The 19937-nt window shown below is 37.7% G+C and overlaps 1 protein-coding gene across 4 annotated transcripts in view; it reads left to right on the forward strand.

Moving 5' to 3' along the window:
* The window catches only part of LIN28B (lin-28 homolog B), a 133140-nt gene that overhangs the window by 54193 nt on the left and 59010 nt on the right, over positions 1 to 19937 (forward strand). For all 4 annotated transcript variants that reach the window (XM_047769362.1, XM_047769364.1, XM_047769363.1 and 1 more), the window contains one exon: positions 18658 to 18842. In XM_047769362.1, coding sequence (XP_047625318.1) covers positions 18658 to 18842 — 185 coding nt within the window. The remainder of the gene's footprint in view (positions 1 to 18657; positions 18843 to 19937) is intronic.

A 19937-nucleotide genomic window follows, 5' to 3' on the forward strand; every position in this document is an offset into this window, starting at 1 on the left:
CAAACATGTTATATTCATTTGTTCTCAGTTCCATTCATGTTTATATTTATTCTTTCTTTCCTTTTTCTTCTTTCTTTTTTTATCCACCCTGCGGCATATAGAGTTCCTGGGCCAGGAATGAGATCTGAGCTGCAGCTGAGGCAAACACAGGATCCTTAACCTAATGTGCCAGGATTGAACCTGTGTCCCAGAGTTCCAGAGATGTCTCCTATCCCACTGCGCCACAGCAGAAATTCCTATATTCATTATTTCTTCTTATTCATTTCTCTTTCCCTGCCATCTACTTTTTCTTTTCCAATTAGACAAGTAATATAAAATGTCAGATTGTTGAATCAATAAAATATTTAATTTTCTAAAACTTGTTGGTAATGTCCAATATAATGCCATATACAAGCTGGTCTTATTAGATACTTTAAATATAATAATGATAACTTTAATTTCAACTTAATACTTGAATAAAATTTAAGTATGCTGACATAACTCTTACTTGAAATCACTCCTTATCAAAGATGTGTTTTTACAGTATTTTTAAATGAAAAATTTGAAACCTACAAAGAAGTTGAAAGAATTTTTAGCAGTGAACTCTTATATCCAACATCTAGTTTGTGTAATTAACATCTTCCTATACTTGTTTTTTCACATAATTCTGTATCTGTTAATGTGGATCCATTAATCTGGGTTTTTTTGATGCATTTCAAGAGAAGTTGCAAACATCAATGCACTCCCCACCTCAGTCCTTCAACATGCATATCATTAACTAGAGTTCAATATCTTTTTTGAGGTAAAATTGATAAACAATGAAATGCACAAACTCTAAGTGCACCATTCAATAACTTTGACAAATGACTACACTTTTTTAACCTGAGTCACTCTCAAAACATTGAACATTATTATTCCAGAAGGATCCCTTATGTCCTTCCTAGTCAATTCTGTACTCTTTTTGTATAAAGCTGCTTTTACTCTGTATTGTTGGGAAACAGTTTTCCCTAGGTCTCCCAGATTGCTGCCTGTTTTGTGCATGAGGCCCTGACTCTCCTTTGTCTTAGACTGTATTTTCAAGGATGTTTATGTAGCAAACAGTCTTGGAACATAGAGTGTTTTCCTTCCAGAGTCAAGTACCATTGCCCATTATAAAAATCCAGGTTCCCTAAGGTCAGTGTTCTTCTCTATAATGCAACTAACTGTGTTTTATTTGGCCTTCTTCACATCACCCTGTGGGAATCAGAGTTTGTAGAACCTGCATAAAGATGCTAATGCCCTGGTTACTACTATTGCTCTGAATAATAAACTGTCCTTTGTCTGTGAATCAGTAGTACTTATATCAGCATCTGTGAAGTTCTAGTGGGCTAATTTTTAAACCTGCATTTGAGGTAAAATTGAAGACCCTTTGCAGTTCTTGACAAGTATTATGATGTGTATACCAGTAGTTCATTCCTTTTTATTTCTTAGTATTGTGCTGTTGTATGTACATAGCAGAATTTATCTGTTCTATTATTGAAAGTTACTTGCAGTGTTGCTGGTTTCTTAGCTAGTATAGATAAAATCATTATAAACATTTGCATATGTCTTTAGGGGTGCATGTGTTTTCATTTCTCGTGGGTAAATACCTTGGAGTGAAATACTAAGCCATATGACATACATATCAGTAATTCTATTAGAAATTACAGAATTTTTTCCTAAGAAGATGTACCATTTCATACTCTTACCTACAGTTTATAAGAATTGTAATTGTTCCATAAGATTCTGACTGTAGATTTTTTGACCCTACCACTAAGCAGTCCTATGACACCAGCTGAGTGTACTACATTTAACTCAATTCTGACAATGTCTACTTGGAGATAGCATCATTTCCTGCAGTTAAAGACTCAGTTCCACAAGACTGCACCCCCTTTTACATGCCAATTGCAAGCCCACCTTGTTACCTGCGCTTCTGACTGTATAGCTATTTAATTAAGGCTCCTGCGTTCCTCTCAGTTTTGATTAATTTGTTAGAGCAGGTCACAGAACTCAGAGAAACGTATAACTTACTAGATTACTGTTTTTATTATAAAAGGATATCACTAATGAACAGCTAGGTGGAAGAGGCTCATAGGTCAAGGTATGTGGGGAGAGGGACAGAGCTTCCATGTCCTCTCTGAGCACCCTCTCCAAGTACCTCCATGTATTCACCAACCCAGAAGCTATTGGAACACAACTTTTTGGTTCTTATGGAGGCTTCAATACCAAGGCATGATTGATTAAACCATTAGCCATTGGCAATTGAACTCAACCTCTAGTCCTTCTCTTATCCCCAGAGGTTGATGCCTTGGGGGTAGGATGGTGGTGCAAAAATCATTCAGGGGGCAAGACTGCAAGTTCCTAAGCTCTCACTCTAGGTTGGTTTCCCTAGCAACCAGCCTCCATCCTTAGGTGCTATCCTGAAGTCACCTCATCATAATAAAAGACACCTTAAGGAAATTTCAAGGGTTTCAAGAGCTCTGTGTCAGAAACTGGAATGAAGACCAAATATTTTTCTGCCTTTCTCACTGTCCCCCACCCCATTGCAGTGGTTAAGACCTCCCATACGTTGGAATAGAGGTGATGAAAGTGAGTATCTTTGCTTATCCCCAATCTGAGGAGGAAAGTGTTCAATACTTCATTAGTAAGTTTGATTTTCCTTTTTTTTTTTTTTTGTCTTTTGTCTTTTTAGGGCCACACCTGAGACATATGGAGGTTCCCAGGCTGGGGGTCGAATAGGAGCTGTAGGCACCAGCCTACGCCACAGCCATAGCAACAAGATCTGAGCCACATCTGTGATCGACACCATAGCTCACAGCAATGCCAGATCCTTAACCCACTGAGCGAGGCCAGGGATCGAACCTGTGTCCTCGTGGATGCTAGTTGGGTTCGTTAACCACTGAGCCAAGATGGGAACTCCCAGTACGTTTGATTTATTAGGTTTTTCATAGATGTTATTTAGTGGATCAGAATGTTTACTTCTATTCCTAGTTTGCTGAGAGGTTTTGTTGATTTTTATTTTATTTTCAGTTCTTATTTTCCCTTTAAATTGTCTTATTTTTCAAATAAGAAAATTTGTCCATTTGTCCTAGGCTGTCAGGATTTTTTTGGTAATCATTTATTCGTAACATACCTTTACTTTCCTTTCTTTGTAGGATTTCTAGGCCCACTATAGTTCCTGCTTTGGATAATTTGTGTTCTTTTTTTTCTTGTTAATCTACCTAAAGGTTTATTAGTTTTGTTGAAAGCCCTGACTTTTGGGTTTCTTAGTTTTCTCTATTTTCCTCTATTTTATTGATTCATGCTCTCACTATTTTTTCCATTTACTAACTTTGGATCTTTTTTCTTTTATTTTTTTCCTCCCTTCTTAAGGTGAAACCCTATGACATCAACTTGAGACCTCTCTTTTATTTCTAATATAAACATTTAAATCTGTAAGTTTTCCTTTATGGATGGTTTTAGCCACATTACACAAATTTTGATATGTTGTGTTTTTTATTATTTATTTAAAACATTTTTCAAATTTCCATGTGATTTTTTTTTCTTTTATCTATCAGGTTAATCAAAAGCAATTAGTTCAGTTACAAAAATTTTTCTTTATGGGTATTGCTTTCTATTTTAATTCTGTTTTGACCTAAGGATATACTCTGTAAATCATCTGAATTGTATTGAGACTATTTTTTATGGCATACCTTATGGTCCATTTTGGTGCACAGGTCATGGAATTGCAAAAAATTTTATCTTCAGTTGATGATAGTTTATAAATGTGTGTGTGTGATCTATATCTATTTCTATATCTGTATTTATTTTATTAGGGTAAATTGCTTAATTGTGTTTTTTAAGATTGTCTTTTGTCCGAAGTTTTTTTTTTTTTTTCTAGCTCTGCCAACTGCTGAGAGTAGCTTATTAGAAAACCTCCATGGAGTCCCCTAGTGGCTCAGTGGGTTAAGGATCCAGTGTTGTCATTGCTGTGGTGCAGGTTTGATCCCTGGCTTGGGAACCTCTGCAAGTTGTGGGTGCAGGCAAAAAAAAAAAAAAAATGTAAAGAAAAAGAAAAACTCTAGCTGTGATTTTGGTTTTGTTTGTGTTTTCTTTACAATTCTGTCAATATTTGATTTATGCATTTCAGAGCTCTGTTACCAGGTAATACACGTTTAAGATTGTTAAGACTTCTTAGTAAGTTATGTTTCATTTCATTTTGAAATGTCCTTCTTTATTTTTGGTACTACAGTATCTTAATTTCATTTTTGCCATGATTAATATAGCTTTAACCTTCTTGTTGCTTATTGTTTTCATGTTGTATCTTTTCCATTCTCTTCTTTTTTTTTAAGTATTCTGTATCTTTGTATTAAGGTATTTTTTTTCAAACAGCACATAGTCATAAATTGCCTTTTTATCCATTCTGTAAATCTTTGTGTTTTAACTGGAGTATTAAGATCATGTATACTTAATATATTCATTTATATGGTTTGATTTGGATCTACCACTTTGCCATTTTTTGTTTATACCATCCAGTTTGTTTGGCCTTTTTTTTGGTACCTCTTTTCTTTCATTTCCGCTTTCTGTCTTAGTATAATGTTTTTAAAGTCCCATTTTAATTCATCCATTGGCATTTTTTAAAAATTTATTTATTTATTATTTATTTATTTATTTTTGTCTTTTTGCCTAGTCTAGGGCTACACCCGCGGCATATGGAGGTTCCCAGGCTAGGGGTCTAATAGGAGCTACGTCTGAGCCACAGCAACTCAGGATCCGAGCCACATCTGCAACCTACACCGCAGCTCACAGCACCACCGGATCCTCAACCCACTGAGCAAGGCCAAGGATTGGACCCTCAACCTCATGGTTCCTAGTCAGATTTGTTAACCACTGAGCCACGACAGGAAGTCCAGCTTTTTTTTAATGCAATTTTTTTTTTTTTTGGCTGCATCTGTGGCATCTGGGTCAGGGATTAAATCTGAGCCACAGCTGTGTGACCTATGTGGCTGCTTGTGGCAACATCAGATGGATCTTAAGTGCGCTGCACTGGGCTAAGGATCGAACTGGTGCCACTGTAGAGACAATGCTGGATCCTTAACCCGCTGTACCACAGCAGGAACTCCCCATTGGCTTTTTTTTTTTTTTTTTCTTTTATGGTTGCACCTACGCATATGGAAGTTTCTTGGCTAGGGATCAAATGGGAGCTGTAGCTGCAGGCCTATGCCACAGCCACTGGCAATTCCAGCTCCAAGCCACATCTAATACCTACAGTGCAGCTTGTGGCAACAATGGATCCTTAACCCACTGAACAAGGCCAGGGATCGAACCTGCATCTTCATGGACACTGTGTCTGGTTCTTAACTCACTGAGCCACAAAGGGAACTCCGCAAGGCTTTTCAGTTATGCTTTTTTTTTTTTTTTGTCTTTTTGCTATTTCTTTGGGCCGCTCCCGCAGCATATGGAGGTTCCCAGGCTAGGGGTCTAATCGGAGCTGTAGCCGCCAGCCTACGCCAGAGCCACATCGTTAACCCCCAGAGGTATTTTTTAAAAATCATTTTTGTTGGAGTTCCCTTCGTGGTTCAGTGGTTAACGAATCCAACTAGGAACCACGAGGTTGCGGGTTCGATCCCTGGCCTTGCTCAGCGGGTTAAGGATCCGGCGTTGCCGTGAGCTGTCGTGTAGGGCAGACGTGGCTCGGATCCCGCGTTGCTGTGGCTCTGGCGTGGGCTGGCGACTACGGCTCCGGTTCGACCCCTAGCCTGCGAACCTCCATATGCCGTGGGAGTGGCCCAGGAAATGGCAAAAAGACAAAAGACAAAAAAAAATCATTTTTGTTTATTTTCATGACATTTTATGTTATACCCTTTAAGATTTTATTTAAGGTGGTTTTAGGTTCAGAGCAAGATTGTGATGAAAATATAGAGATTTCTCATGAATTTCCTCCGCACATGCATTGTCTCCCCAATTATCAACATCCCCTGCCAGAGTGGTACATTTGTTACAGTTGTTGAACCTATAGTGACTCATCTTAATCACTCAGAGACCATGATTCACCTTAGGATTCACTGTTGGTGTTGTAACATTCGATGGGTTTGGTCAAATGTATCATGATAATGTATCCATTGTTATAGTCTTATACAGAGTATTTCCACTGCCCTAAAAACCCTCTATGCTCTGACTATTCATCCATCTCCCTTTTTTCAAACCCCTGGAAAACACTGATCTTTTTCATTCTCTCCATAGTTTTGCCTTTTCCACAAAGTATCTAACTGGAAGCATACAGTATGTAGACTTCTCAGATTGGCTTTCTTCACTTAGGAATGTGCATTTAAGGTTCCTTCATGTCTTTTCACGGTATATTAGCTCAATTTCCTTTCAGTGATGAATAATATGATATTATCTGGATGTACCACAGTTCCTTTATCCATTTACCTACTGAAGGACATCCTGGCTGCTTCCAAGTTTTGATAGTGATGAGTAAAGCTGCTATAAACATCTGTATGCAAGTATTTGATGGACATAAGTTTTTTACTTTTTTGGGTAGATACCAAGGAGTGAGTTCAGTTACTGGATTGTATGGTAGGGATATATTTAGTTTGGTTAGGAAATCACTAAACTGTCTTCCAAAGTGGCTGCACAGTTTGTATTTCCACCAGCAGTGAATGAGATTTCCTGTTGCTATACATCCTGCCAGCATTTGGTGTTGTCAGTGTTCCAGATTTTGGCCATTCTAGTAGGTGTATTATTATATTTCATTTTAATTAACATTTCCCTGATGACATACAATATGGAACATCTTTTCATATGTGTACTTGCCATCTATGTATCTTTTTTAAAATAGGTATTTGTTAAGATCTTTGGCCCATTTTTAAAAGCAGATTGTTCATTTTCTTATTGTTGAATTTTAAGAATTCTTTGTGTATTTGAATTATAGTCCTTTATCAGAGGTGTCATTTGCAAGTATATTTCCCAATCTTTGACTTAACTTCTCATTTTCTTGACCTTGTATTCTGCAGGGCAGAATTTTTAATTTTAACTAGGTCCAGGTTATCAGGTTTTTTTCCATGGTCATGTCTGTGGTGTTGTAGTTGAAAAGTCACCATCATACCCAAGGTCATTAAGTTTTCTTCTCTGGTATCTTTTAGGAGTTTTATAGTTTTGTGTTTTAAATTTAAGTCTATGATTCATGTTGAGTTAATTTTTGTGTAAGATATAAGAGCTGTGTAGACTTTTTTTTCTCTAATGTTAATGTCCAGTTGGTCCAATACCATTTGTTGAGATGAAATTTTTATAAGTAAGATATAATTCTATGTGTTATATGTATAATTATATCTAATTATATACTTAAATATATTATAATAGGTAATGGAATTATTATTAATATATAAAATAAATATATAATGGTTTCTATTTGATGAAACACGAATATAGTTAAAGCTTACAGTTGATTAGGATTTTAAAAAATGTCTTGGAGTTCCTGTCATGGCTCAGTGGTGATGAACCTGACTAGGATCCATGAGGATGCGAGATAGATCCCTGGCCTCGCTGAGAAGGTTAAAGGATCTGGTGTTGCCGTGAGCTGTGTTGTAGGTCGCAGACATGACTTGGATCCCATATTGCTGTGGCTGTGGTGTAGGCTGGCAGCTGAAGCTCCGATTCAACCCTTAGCCTGAGAACTTCCATATGCCATGGGTGCAGCCCAAAAGACAAAAAAATGAAAAAATAAAAATGAAAAAATAAATTATTTAGTCATCATGTATTAAGTAACCTCTTATTTTCGAAGGGTGGCAATAAAAATGAGATGTTCTACAATAGAAAGATTCAGTTCTTAAAATTTAGTGTATCAGCTAAGAAGTTTATTATTTTATTTTATTTTATCTTATTTATTTATTTTTGTCTTTTTGCCTTTTCTAGGGCCGCTTCCCACAGCATATGGAGGTTCCCAGTCTAGGGGTCTAATCAGAGCTGTAGCCGCCGGCCTACATCACAGTCACAGCAACTCAGGATCCGAGCCGCATCTGCGACCTACACCACAGCTCAAGGCAACGCCAGATCCTTATCCCACTGAGCAAGGCCAGGGATTTAACCCTCAACCTCATGGTTCCTAGTCAGATTCGTTAACCACTGAGCCACGACAGAAACTCCTAAGAAGTTTTTTAAAAGAGAAATTTTTAAAGAGTTTAACAAAACAATTTTAACAAAAAAATTTTACAAAAAATTATTTAAAAAGAGTTTAACAGTGGCACAGTGGAAACGAATCTGACTAGGAACCATAAGGTTGCGGGTTTGATCCCTGGCCTCGATCAGTGGGTTGAGGATCCAGCGTTGCCGTGAGCTGTGGTGTAGGTCGAAGATGTGGCTTGGATCTGGCATTGCTGTGTGTGGTGTGGGCTGGCAGCTACAGCTCTGATTGGATCCCTGGCCTGGGAACCTCCATATACTGCGGGTGTGGCCCTAAAAAGACAAAAAGACAAAAGTAAAAGACAAAAAAAAAAAGTTTAACAAGAGAGCAAAGGTGTGCATGAGTTGAGCAAGAAGGCCTGCCAGAGGCCTATAGCATCAAGATTCTAAACCTAATTTGACTGTGGTGTTGTGGGACAATTGAAATATTCTGGTGTTGTGAGATCCCAGATATTAAATTGTACACTAAAGCAATCAGGTCCTGCTGCATAGCATATCCCGTCTCTTGGGATAGACTATTTTGGAAGAATATAAGAAAGGGAATATGTGTAAGCATATATGACTGGGGCACTTTGCTGTGCAGCATTATAAACCAACTATACTGTAATAAATTTTTTATAAATTGTACTGCACAAGGACAATACCTAAAGTAAAAATAAAAATGTGACACTAGGCATCATGGTATGTAAAGGCTTTTGATGTAAAAAGATCTAGTTTTGAGTCCTGGACCTATCATTTATCAGACTCGACTTCTCAGTGTCCTTATCTAAAAGAGACAAAGTCACAGCTCCTTTTTTTTTTTTAGGGCTGCACCTCTGGCATATAGAAATTCCCAGGCATAGGGATCAAATCAGAGCTGCAGCTGCCAGCCTACACCACAGCCACAGCAATGTGGGATCCAAGCTGCAGCTGCCAGTCTACACCACAGCCACATCAGTGTGGGATCCAAGCTGCATCTGCCACCTGTACCACAGCTCACTGCAATGCCGGATTGTTAACCCATTGAGCAAGGCCAGGGATCAAACCCGGGTCCTCATAGATACTAGTCAGGTTCATCACCATTGAGCTACAGCAGGAATTCCACCAAGTTACAGCTACTTTGTCCTTCTTATTCCCTCTCTCCTTTGCTCCCCACCACCCTAATTCTCTTCCTTGGCCTTGAATATATATTGAGCACCTGCCATGTTTCAGGGAGAGTTGTAGGTGTGGTGATGTAAACGAAAAATTATATTTCCTTTTAGGAAGTTTGTAGTCTGATACGAAAACAGTCACATGTTAATGCAGTATAGTAAGTGTTATAAAGATGATATATGCCATGTGTAATTTAAAAAAGTACCTATATTTGTTCAAGAATGTCATGAAGAGGTTTGAAGATGAGATCATGTTTATACTGAAATTCAGTGCTGTGCAGACGTTTGCCAAGTGGAGGTCAGGGGTAAGTGTAGTTTGGATCAAATGAAAGCATTCAGTTAGTGTCTGTTTTTGAATAGGTTCTTGAACCTGTTTGTTTTCTCTTACCCTCTCCCATACTTGTGTTAGCAGGTAGAGAAGCTGACTGGATACTTAGCAAAAAAGTATAAACCATTTATTGAGCTGCTCTTCAGTCTGCTAAGCATCCTTCTTGACATTTTACCTTAATTATTTAGAATCTACCAGTAACTGTGGTAGATACTTTTTATTCCTTGAAGATGTTACTATCCTCAGGTGATAGATAAGGAAACTGAGGCACAGGTGTTTTTTTTTTTTTTTAAGTATCTCTCTAGTCATGCAGTTTGAGGTTGTTAAGCAGTAGGATTAGGATTCAAACCACTATTCAAATCCAGCTTTAATCCCTGCATGCTTTCCATTATGTCTTTTTAAATACAATTCCAGCAGTGTTGCCAGTTTTAGTGTATCGTTCTCAGTTTTGAAGTATAGGCTAGATGAAGGGACTTAGTTAGGATTTACTTTAATATCAAAAAAGTAGAAAAATTTATTTTTTAATCCTGTTTATGTGAAATTGAGTGATGTGACTGGGGCTAACTTGGATTTTTATCTATGTAGGTAAAGCTGAGTAAACATCAACTTTTTCTTTTAGTTTCTGTTTTTAGAGATTTAAGTGAGAACTAAAATCTCGCTCCTCAAGTAAACTGGGAAATTATAAGAATGCCTAAAGGGAAATTTCAGTCTTGACTAAATAAATTGTTGCTCATTCATTTTGACCATGTCTATATAGACAGAGTGAAGTTATAGAATTAAATATATATATGTATATATACATATATATATATTTTTTTTAAATGAAGGATAGAGACTCGTGTTCTTCTATAACAAAGAAAACAGGGGACCCACCCAATGGTAAGCAATTTGTCCCTGGTTGTGCAACACAGTAGTTGTTGTTGGAGCCAAGGCTAGAGCCCAGATCTCCTAATACTTAGCCCAGTGATATTTTTATTGTGTTCCTGTAGGTGCCTCAGACTTAATGATTCTTGGCATATAGATCAAAAGCATATAGTCCTTAACAGTCTTGGCCATTACTCATGTATATTGTATAATATCTTTAATGCATATTGTATAATAGTTAATTGCCCATCACTAATTGTATATTTTTCCACTGATACTTTTAGAAAAAGTAGTCTTTCCCTCATAAAAATATTGAAAAGAAACAAAATGTGTTTGAATTTTCAGCTCTTCAGCCTCATAATATTATCTGTTATTCTAGAAATCTGTGTCACCCAGATTTATTGGAGAAATTCTTCTGCAACTTAATTTTTAATTATATTCTCATTACATTGCCTAACAATGAAGTGAATCACTTAAATCTATGGTTATAATTAAAGTAAGCCGGCTATCATGAAGGTATTAATTGGCTCTTCAAGGAATGGTGGTTTAAAAAATGCCAGTTTTTGATTTTTAGAGTTGTCTTCCAGCTGACAGTGTTAAATGATCTTTTTTTGTGATGAAATACTTGGAGCAGTCTTGCAAATATGTTTGTGTTGTTTGTATAATGTCACTATCCATTTACCAGTAAATTGTTACATAAGGCAAACAATGATTTTTTAGCAGATGATATATATGGCTTAGAATGGGTTTTTTTTTCAAAACCAGTTCCTTCTTTCATTTTTTAGTTTAGTTGTAACCTCCTCTTGCTAAGACTATGACAGTTATGTTGTAGTAGGCATCCTGACATACATTCCTCATGTCTCCACACATCCATGGTATCGCCAAGCAAGTTATATATTTTAAAACACAGATTTGATCTTGCTACTTTTGATAGCAAAAATGGATCAGTAGGTGTTTATACGGAATAAATGCTTAGGATGTCAGTCATAAATTTCCGTTACTTGGCTCTAACTTGCATTATCTATCCTCATTTATGGTCACCCTCTTCTCACTCATACACTGAAAATAATAAGCTTCTTGCCTTCTCTAAACATGTATTAACTATCATGCTATGTAAGCATATAGTTAAATCCTTAGCTCAGTTTAGATTACTGTCTTTTATCTCCATTGAAATTTCACTCTCTCTTCATGCATTTAAAAATGTACCTAATATGAAAAAGCTTATATATATAATGCATACTCCACTCAGTATAGGCCTCTCCTTAATGTTCCCTTTAGATCTGGGGAATGTTCTCATACTGTGCATTTTTGAATTTGTCTTCCTCCATCTTCTGTATTCTCTTTCCCAGGGACTCTAGTCCATGTTTTGGATTCATCCTCTATACTTCTCTTTTACTGCTTTTTTTTTTGGTCTTTTTGCCTTTTCTAGGGCTGCACCCGTGGCATATGGAGGTTCCCAGGCTAGGGGTCGAATCGGAACTGTAGCCACCGGCCTACGCCAGAGCCACAGCAACGCGGGATCCGAGCCGCGTCTGCAACCTACACCACAGCTCACGGCAACGCCGGATCCCTAACCCACTGAGCAAGGCCAGGGATCGAACCCGCAACCTCATGGTTCCTAGTCGGATTTGTTTACCACTGTGCCACGATGGGAACTCCTCCCTCATACATTTCATTTTGGACAGACAGTCTGTTTATGCTATGTCCTGAGAGATTTTCTAAATTTTTTTTCCAGCCCACTTAATTCTAACAATCATTTTTAACTTTCTGAGAGTATTTTTAAAATTCTCTGATTGTTTTTAGTCATGTTTTGTTGATACATTGTCTCAAACATCTGTGGCGATAACTACTTAGATGGTGTATAAAATTTCTTTTGTTCCCTCATTTATCTTGGCCTTTCGTCATTATGCTGCATGTTTTGTGATTCTTGGTTCACCCTTCAGATATATGAATGCAGGGTGAATGTGGGATAGGAATGATTTAAGGTTGAGTGGGTAAGGAGACAGCTCTTGCACCAGTGGCTTCTTAATTGTCAGAATGAATAGAGGTTTGTGTGTAGGATCCAATATTTCACAAGTTGCCCAGATATTTCCTTCTGTCTCTTAAGAGAAGGGCCTTGCATTATTTGCAGTGGGGTGTTGTTTGCCTGTTTTCACCAACGTAGATGGGACTATGGGTGGGAGATTGAAATGGGCATCTTGTCCATATACAGACCATCCATCAGTACTTCTCTTTTCATTGTATGTGTAGGGTCTCAGCATAGCCTCTCTGCGTTCTGTTAGGAATGCTGGTTCCTATTTTTGCTGCTGCTTCTTTCATTAGTTTTCCTAGGGTCTGACTCCTATTCAGTTAATCAGTCAGCAGTCTTTCTAACTTCCAGAAGTTTCTTTAAATCTACTTTCTCTTAATGGTACCCCTCTTATTCTCTTCCTTATTGTGAGTTTTTTTCTTTTTATTATTTTGCTGTCCTTTTGATGGCTTCTAAGAGTAACATGAGACACATTTATTCAACCTGCCACCTTGAATTAGAAGTCAGTTTCTGCTTCTAGAGTAGAAAATATACTCTCTCTATTGAGGAGAATCAAGAATATAACTGTAGCAACACCTTATCTTCCCAACCTAGTTAGAAAAAGCATGTGCCAAAGAGATAAGTAATCTCATTACTGACTGGAACCTTGGGTTAGAACACTTGGCAAATAAAGCATAGTATTTGTTCCACTTTCTTTTAACTCCATGTTCCTGTCATTTTAAAATGATTGGGAGGAGGAAAGGGAGTATAGCAAGGAAATTGAGAGCCAGTATTTTTGTAATTCTATAATAAATTCCTTCCAAAATGAATTTTAAAATTTGGGAATGAAGGGAAGTGGGTGGAGAGAGAATCACAAATTAGAGATGTTGGATGAGATAATATTTGCACGGTTGGCTTGTCCCCTTTGCCTGATATCTTAGCAGGCGTGGCAGCAACTTCTTCCTTTTTTTCTTTTTAGGGCCACACTTGCAACATATGGAAGTTCCCAGGCTAGGGGTCGAATTGGAGCTGCAGCTGCCAGCCTGTGCCACAGCCATAGCAACATGGGATCAGAGCTGCATTTGTGACTACACTGTGGCCTACAGCGATGCTGGATCTTTAACCCACTGAGTGAGGACAAGGATTGAACCCACATCCTCATGGATACTTGTTGGGTTCTTAACCTGCTGAGCTTCAGCAGAAACTCCAGCAGTTTCTTCTAAATGCTTCTTCATTCATTTGGTCATTCCTTTATTCATGTAATAATTTTAATTCTCTCCTGTAGGAAATAAATGTCTATTTTGTCCAAATAGCATCACAGATGACAAAGTAAACCCAAACAGCAAATGTCTCACCTTATGCAAGTCTTATGTTTATAAATTCACCGGTTCACATAGGAAGAATATCATGAATTGTGAGGCATATCAGTGAGAGTGACTGGAGAATATTGGAAGAAGGAGGAATAAGAAAAATAGGTTCATATTAATCTGAATAGAGTCAGAAAATAACATTATTTACCATGAACCATTTTAATCCTATCAGCATTTTAACCCACAGGTACCATGCAGTATCACATTGACACTAAAAATAGGAGAAGTTATTTTATATAGCAGAAGTAGGAGCTGGGAAGTTTAACTTTGCTTCAGCAATTCTCTTAACCTCTTAGGGTTCAGTCCACCTTTTTTTCAAGTGGAAGTTGGACTAAATAGTCTAGGACTCCTTTAAGTACTTACTGAATGATAGTTATTTGCAGGCATTGGGCTAAACCATTTAGGAAAAACAGAGATATATATCATAATCGCTTGCCTTCAGGAGAAAAGTCCAAAAGAGCAGATAGAAGTAAGGCATACACAAATATATGCATTACACACCAGTGAATTGTAAAAAGTATATAGGAGAATCAACTAAATGAAAAAGGAGAGAATTACCACCTTGGGTAATTGAGAATGATGCATAAAGGATGATCTGAATTTTGCCTTGAATCTTTTTTTTAAATGTTTTTTTTAATTTTTTCCATTATAGTTGGTTAATGGTATTCTGTCAATTTCTATTATACAGCAATGTGACCCAGTCTAACACACACACACATAAATATTCTTTTTTCTCACATTATCCTCCATCATATTCCATCATAAGTGACTAGATGTAGTTCCTTGTGCTACACAGCAGGATCTCATTGCTTATCCACTCCAAAAGCAATAGTTTGCATCTGTTAACCCCGGACTCCATCCCACTCCCTATCTCTCCCCCTTGGCAACCACAAGTCTCTTCTCCAAGTCCATGAGTTTCTGCCTTGAATCTTGAGTAAGATTTTGATAGATAGCTATGACTAAGACAGTGTATCTGCTCCAGCATAAGCTCGAGTACAGAGGTGAGAAAACATCAAGTATGTTCAATAAAGTACAAGTCAGCCAGCTTTATTAATGGAGGAGTTGTGTCATAGAGTAATGGGAAAGGAACTGACAAATGGGACTAGAGGTAACATTAGAGTGGTCTCATCTACAACTTAAGAGGATTGTAGATTTTTTTTCCCTTTGGTCTTTTTTCAGGGGAGGGGGCACACCCGTGGCATATGAAAGTTCCCAGGCTAGAGGTAGAATCGGAGCTGAAGTTGCCTGCCTATGCCACAGCCACAGCAACACGGGACCTGAGCTGCATCTGCGACCTACACCACAGCTCACTGCAACGCCAGATCCTCAACCCACTCACTGAGCAAGGCTAGGGAGTGAACCTGCATCCTCATGGATACTAGTCGGGTTCATTAACCACTGAGCCACTATGGTAACTCCAGATTGTAGATTTTTTGAAACTGGAGAGGAACAGGCTGATTTATTCAGAGAGATATGCAAATGTAGAGCATGCTAAGGAGTAGGGAGGAGATGTGATGCTGAAATAGCAGTGAAGAAATTTCCACTCATCCAGGTAGGAGATAGGACCAGAGGAAGGGCAGCAGCAATCCAATGAAATGGTCGGGGCAGATGAGATTATGAAGTAAGAATGCACACAATTCAATAAATGGTAGAACTAAGGACTGAAACCAGTGTGATTCGAAAAATGGAGGCACTTCTAATAAAAAATTTCCAAGGCAAGAGGAGAAGTTGATTTTTGTGAAGAAATAAAATGATCTATTTTCCCATCTTTCAACAAATCTTTCCCACTTATGTAGCTGCAATTTTGGTGTAATAGCAAAGATAGGATACTCTCTGTGAATTCTTGTCCTTTTCTTGCAAAGCCGTTATAGTTTCTTAGGGACTTTTTGTGTGCGTGTGTGTGTCAATTATTGTGAATCTAGATTACCTTGTACTCATTTGGGGAAGGGGGGCAGTAAATGATAGAACAAAAAAAAGTATTCTTTCACAATATCATGAAGAATAGTCAGAACTTAGTGGTCCATAAGAGCAAATTTGGAAAAGCAGTTCACTTATAAATAATACCTTTTAAAAATTGTAATACTAGAAAATGAAATCAAATTAAGAGTACCTGTACACAAGGAACTATGAGGAAATAAGTGATAGAATGTTGATTCCAGAAACAAAATATGAACCTATGATAGCTCTAATTAAAACTATCCCTCCTTTCTCTTAATTGTGGTAGGTGACTGATGCTCCACTTCATCTGATTTGATAATCTGCACTTTCTTGAGTGGGGAGTAAGAAGGAAAATGAAAACAAAGGACTATTAATAAGTAGGAGAGAGCTTAGAAGAACAAAAAAATAGAAGATTTGGAAATAGTATATAAAGCTTTCAAAAAAAAATTTAAAAAAACATTTAAAGCGTGTAGGCAGTTATCTGTGTCCCCCTCCCCCCACCGCATTCCTATATAGCATCCATCAGAGCAGTAAAGATGCTGCCAAATTGTACTTCCACATGAAGGTTTCTCAGTGTCAGATGACCTGCATTAGAAACCGGTTAAAAACCCTGTTTTCATGTGTTGTATTACTTTCACAATGACTGTTCTCTTTTATCCTTGAAATTTGAAGCGTTATTTTTATTGTTTCCATGTAATTATTTGGTTACATGTAAGTATTTACCTGCCTTTAGAGTCATAGACTTGGGAAGGGTGGAGATTTTTCTGGTCCAACATTTCCCTAAGTATGTTAGTCATCTCTGGTTATAAAGAAAGCACTCTGAGATCAATTAGGTTGGAAATTGCTGGGTTGAACACAGTTACACAAGGTTTTTATTTCTGTGGCGGTGGGGAAGGCTATGGAACCTCAGAGATTTTAACACCTACTATGGTTCAACTAAGGAGAAACTATAGATAGCAATTCTAAACGTATGTGACCACCAAATCTTTTTTCCTAGGGTCTTTTCAGAATGCTTTTTCCTCAGAGGACATGTGGGAGAACTCAATCCCTTAAATTTACAGATAAACAAAAAGGAGATAAATGGCTCACTCAGAGCTGCATAGTTATTGACTTAAAGAACTATACTTGAACCAAGATCTCCTGCAATATTCAGATTTGCTTCCTTTTGCCCCCAAGTTCAGAAAAGTCTTTAAAAACTACGTGGTCCTTGAGATTAGATCTGTAAACTGTACCCAAGGGGATTTGAAGAAATAAATAAAATGACTGATTTAATTATTTCAGTACATTTTGAATTGGCACATTGCCTTTGAAAGAGATTGAAAGAGCCATTTAAGGAGTTTCCTGGTGGCTCAGCAGGTTAAAGATCTGGCTTTGTCACTGCTGTGGGTCTGGTTACTGCTGTGGCATGGGTTCAATCCCTGGCCCTAGAACTTCCACATGCTGCAGGCATGGTCAAAAAAAAAGCTCAAAGCTTAGTACATTACAATGATGTACAATAATATGTGTATCCGAAATCTTCCCCTTTTTCCCAAAAAAGACTGGCAAAAATGACTATAATTTGCTGTTTTGTTGTTCCAGATCTCATTGCTGCATGTATACATGTAAACGTGCATCTTTTATTTATTTATTACTCAATGAATTTATCACATCTGTAGTTGTATAATGATCGTCACAATTCAATTTCATAGGATTTCCATCCCACAACCCAAGCACTAAACATGTATCTTTTAAAAACTTCTTGGAGTTCCCGTCGTGGCGCAGTGGTTAACGAATCCGACTAGGAACCATGAGGTTGCAGGTTCGAGCCCTGCCCTTGCTCAGTGGGTTAAGGATCCGGCGTTGCCATGAGCTGTGGTGTAGGTTGCAGACGCAGCTCGGATCCCGAGTTGCTGTGGCTTTGGCGTAGGCCAGCGGCTACAGCTCCTATTCGACCCCTAGCCTGGGAACCTCCATATGCCACGGGAGCAGCCCAAAGAAATAGCAAAAAGACAAAAAAAACAAAAACAAAAACAAAAACTTCTTTATATAGATGGGATTATGGTGGACACATTGTTTTTTACCCTTAATTTTTTTTACTCAACAGTATTACATATTTGTCTTTCCCACATTAATACATGTAACCTTCTGGAATTCCTGTCGTGGCTGAGCAGAAATGAATCTAACTAGCATCCACGAGGATACAGGTTCAATCCCTAGCCTTGCTCAGTGGGTTAAGGATTAGACGTTGCCGGAAGCTGTGGTGTGGGTTGCAGACTCAGCTCAGATCCCGCATTGCTATGGCTTTGGTGTGGGCCAGCAGCTATAGCTCTGACTCAGCCCCTAGCCTGGGAACTTCATATGCTGTGGGTGCAGCTGTAAAAAAAAAAAAAAGACAAAAAATACATGTTATCCTCTAATGGCTCAATAATGTTACATTATATAGCTCTACTATTAATTTGTTTAATCTGTTTCCCATGGATGAACATTAGAAGAGCTGTAATTTTTTTACCAGACAGCAGTGCTGTAGTGAATTTTGATACAGGTTGTGGGGGGAGCTTTGTGTGACTATGTCTGTAGGAGAGTCCTTGAAGTGGAATTGCTGGGTCAAAAAATAAACATTTTTGAATTTTGTAAGTATTGCCAAGTTGCCTTAAATATGGTGTAAGTTTTATTCTCCCGCTTCTAGCATTGCAACAGGAAACTTTTAAATGGTGTACCTTTCACTGAACTTAAAAAAAAAAAGGATCTTTGTAAGATTTTATGCCTTATAATGAATAACTGCAAATATCTTTTGTCAATTTTAAAATCATAGAGATAATGTGTAAAGCATTAATGATCCTGATCTCTCTTTCTCTCTCTCTCTCCCTCCACTGCTCTTTTCAGAGCAAATTATTCATGGAAGGATTTAGAAGCCTAAAAGAAGGAGAACCAGTGGAATTCACATTTAAAAAATCTTCCAAAGGCCTTGAATCAATACGGGTAACAGGACCTGGTGGGAGCCCCTGTTTAGGAAGTGAAAGAAGACCGAAAGGGAAGACACTACAAAAAAGAAAACCAAAGGGAGACAGGTAATTTTACTTTGTTGATTTTGAGTTGATTGTATTTGGAAAAGATTTCTGAAAACTCAGTTTATATTTTCATGATGTTATTGGACTTTATATCATCTAGCCAAAATAAAATGCCACCGATGAGTATTTGAGTGGAATTTATTAGAGATATAGGCCATCTTGCAGTTTGAACTCTCTGAAGAATGTACTTACCTAAGCCTTTAGCACTGAGCACTGGACAGTCTCCCACCCACGATTTCCATCTCTCTGGAGACCACGATGTGGAATTGAAGTTTCCAACAGACAGAGGTACCCCTCTGAACATCTTAACACCTAACCAGTCTTTTTCAAGTGAAAATACACTTATTGTTTTTCTGCTTTGAAAAGATAACTTAATACTGAAAATTCAAATATTAAAAAAAAAATCACTGGAAATTTTAACTAGAGGTAGGAATCAATACATATGCACTGTTTTTGAAATGCATCTTTTTTTCACTTAACAGGGTGTGGTGGAATGTTTCATGTCAGTCTTTAGCACCTGCATAAATTTCTGTTGTGTGAATGTACCAAAATTTAAACGAGACTATGCTAAATTAATTTAATTGTTAAATTTAGGCTATTTTCAATATTTTTAATTTATCAATAGCACCACAGTAAGAATCCATATATATTTTTTTTTTGAAAAATTGTCTGATTATATGATGAGTTAAATACCTAATAGTGAAAAATCTGGGTCAAAAATTATGCACTTTGGAGTTCCCATCATGGCTCACTGGTTAACGAATCTGACTGGCGTCCATGAGGACACAGGTTCGATCCCTGGCCTTGCTCAGTGGGTTAAGGATCCCACGTTGCCGTAGCTGTGGTGTAGGTCCCAGATGCAGCTCAGATCCTTCATTACTGTGGCTGTGGTATAGGCCAGCATCTACAGCTCCAATTCGACCCCTAGCTTGGGAACCTCCATAAGCTGAGGGTGTGGCCCTAAAAAGCAAAAGCAAACACACAAACAAAAACCTATGCACTTAAAAAATTTTGATATCAGTTTCCAAACTACTCTTCAGAAACGTTTAAGGCCAATGTATAACCGCTTTAAAAGTGAGACTGTTCATTGAATAA

This window comes from Phacochoerus africanus, chromosome 2 (genome assembly GCF_016906955.1).
Source record: "Phacochoerus africanus isolate WHEZ1 chromosome 2, ROS_Pafr_v1, whole genome shotgun sequence".
Classification (NCBI taxonomy): Eukaryota; Metazoa; Chordata; class Mammalia; order Artiodactyla; family Suidae; genus Phacochoerus; species Phacochoerus africanus.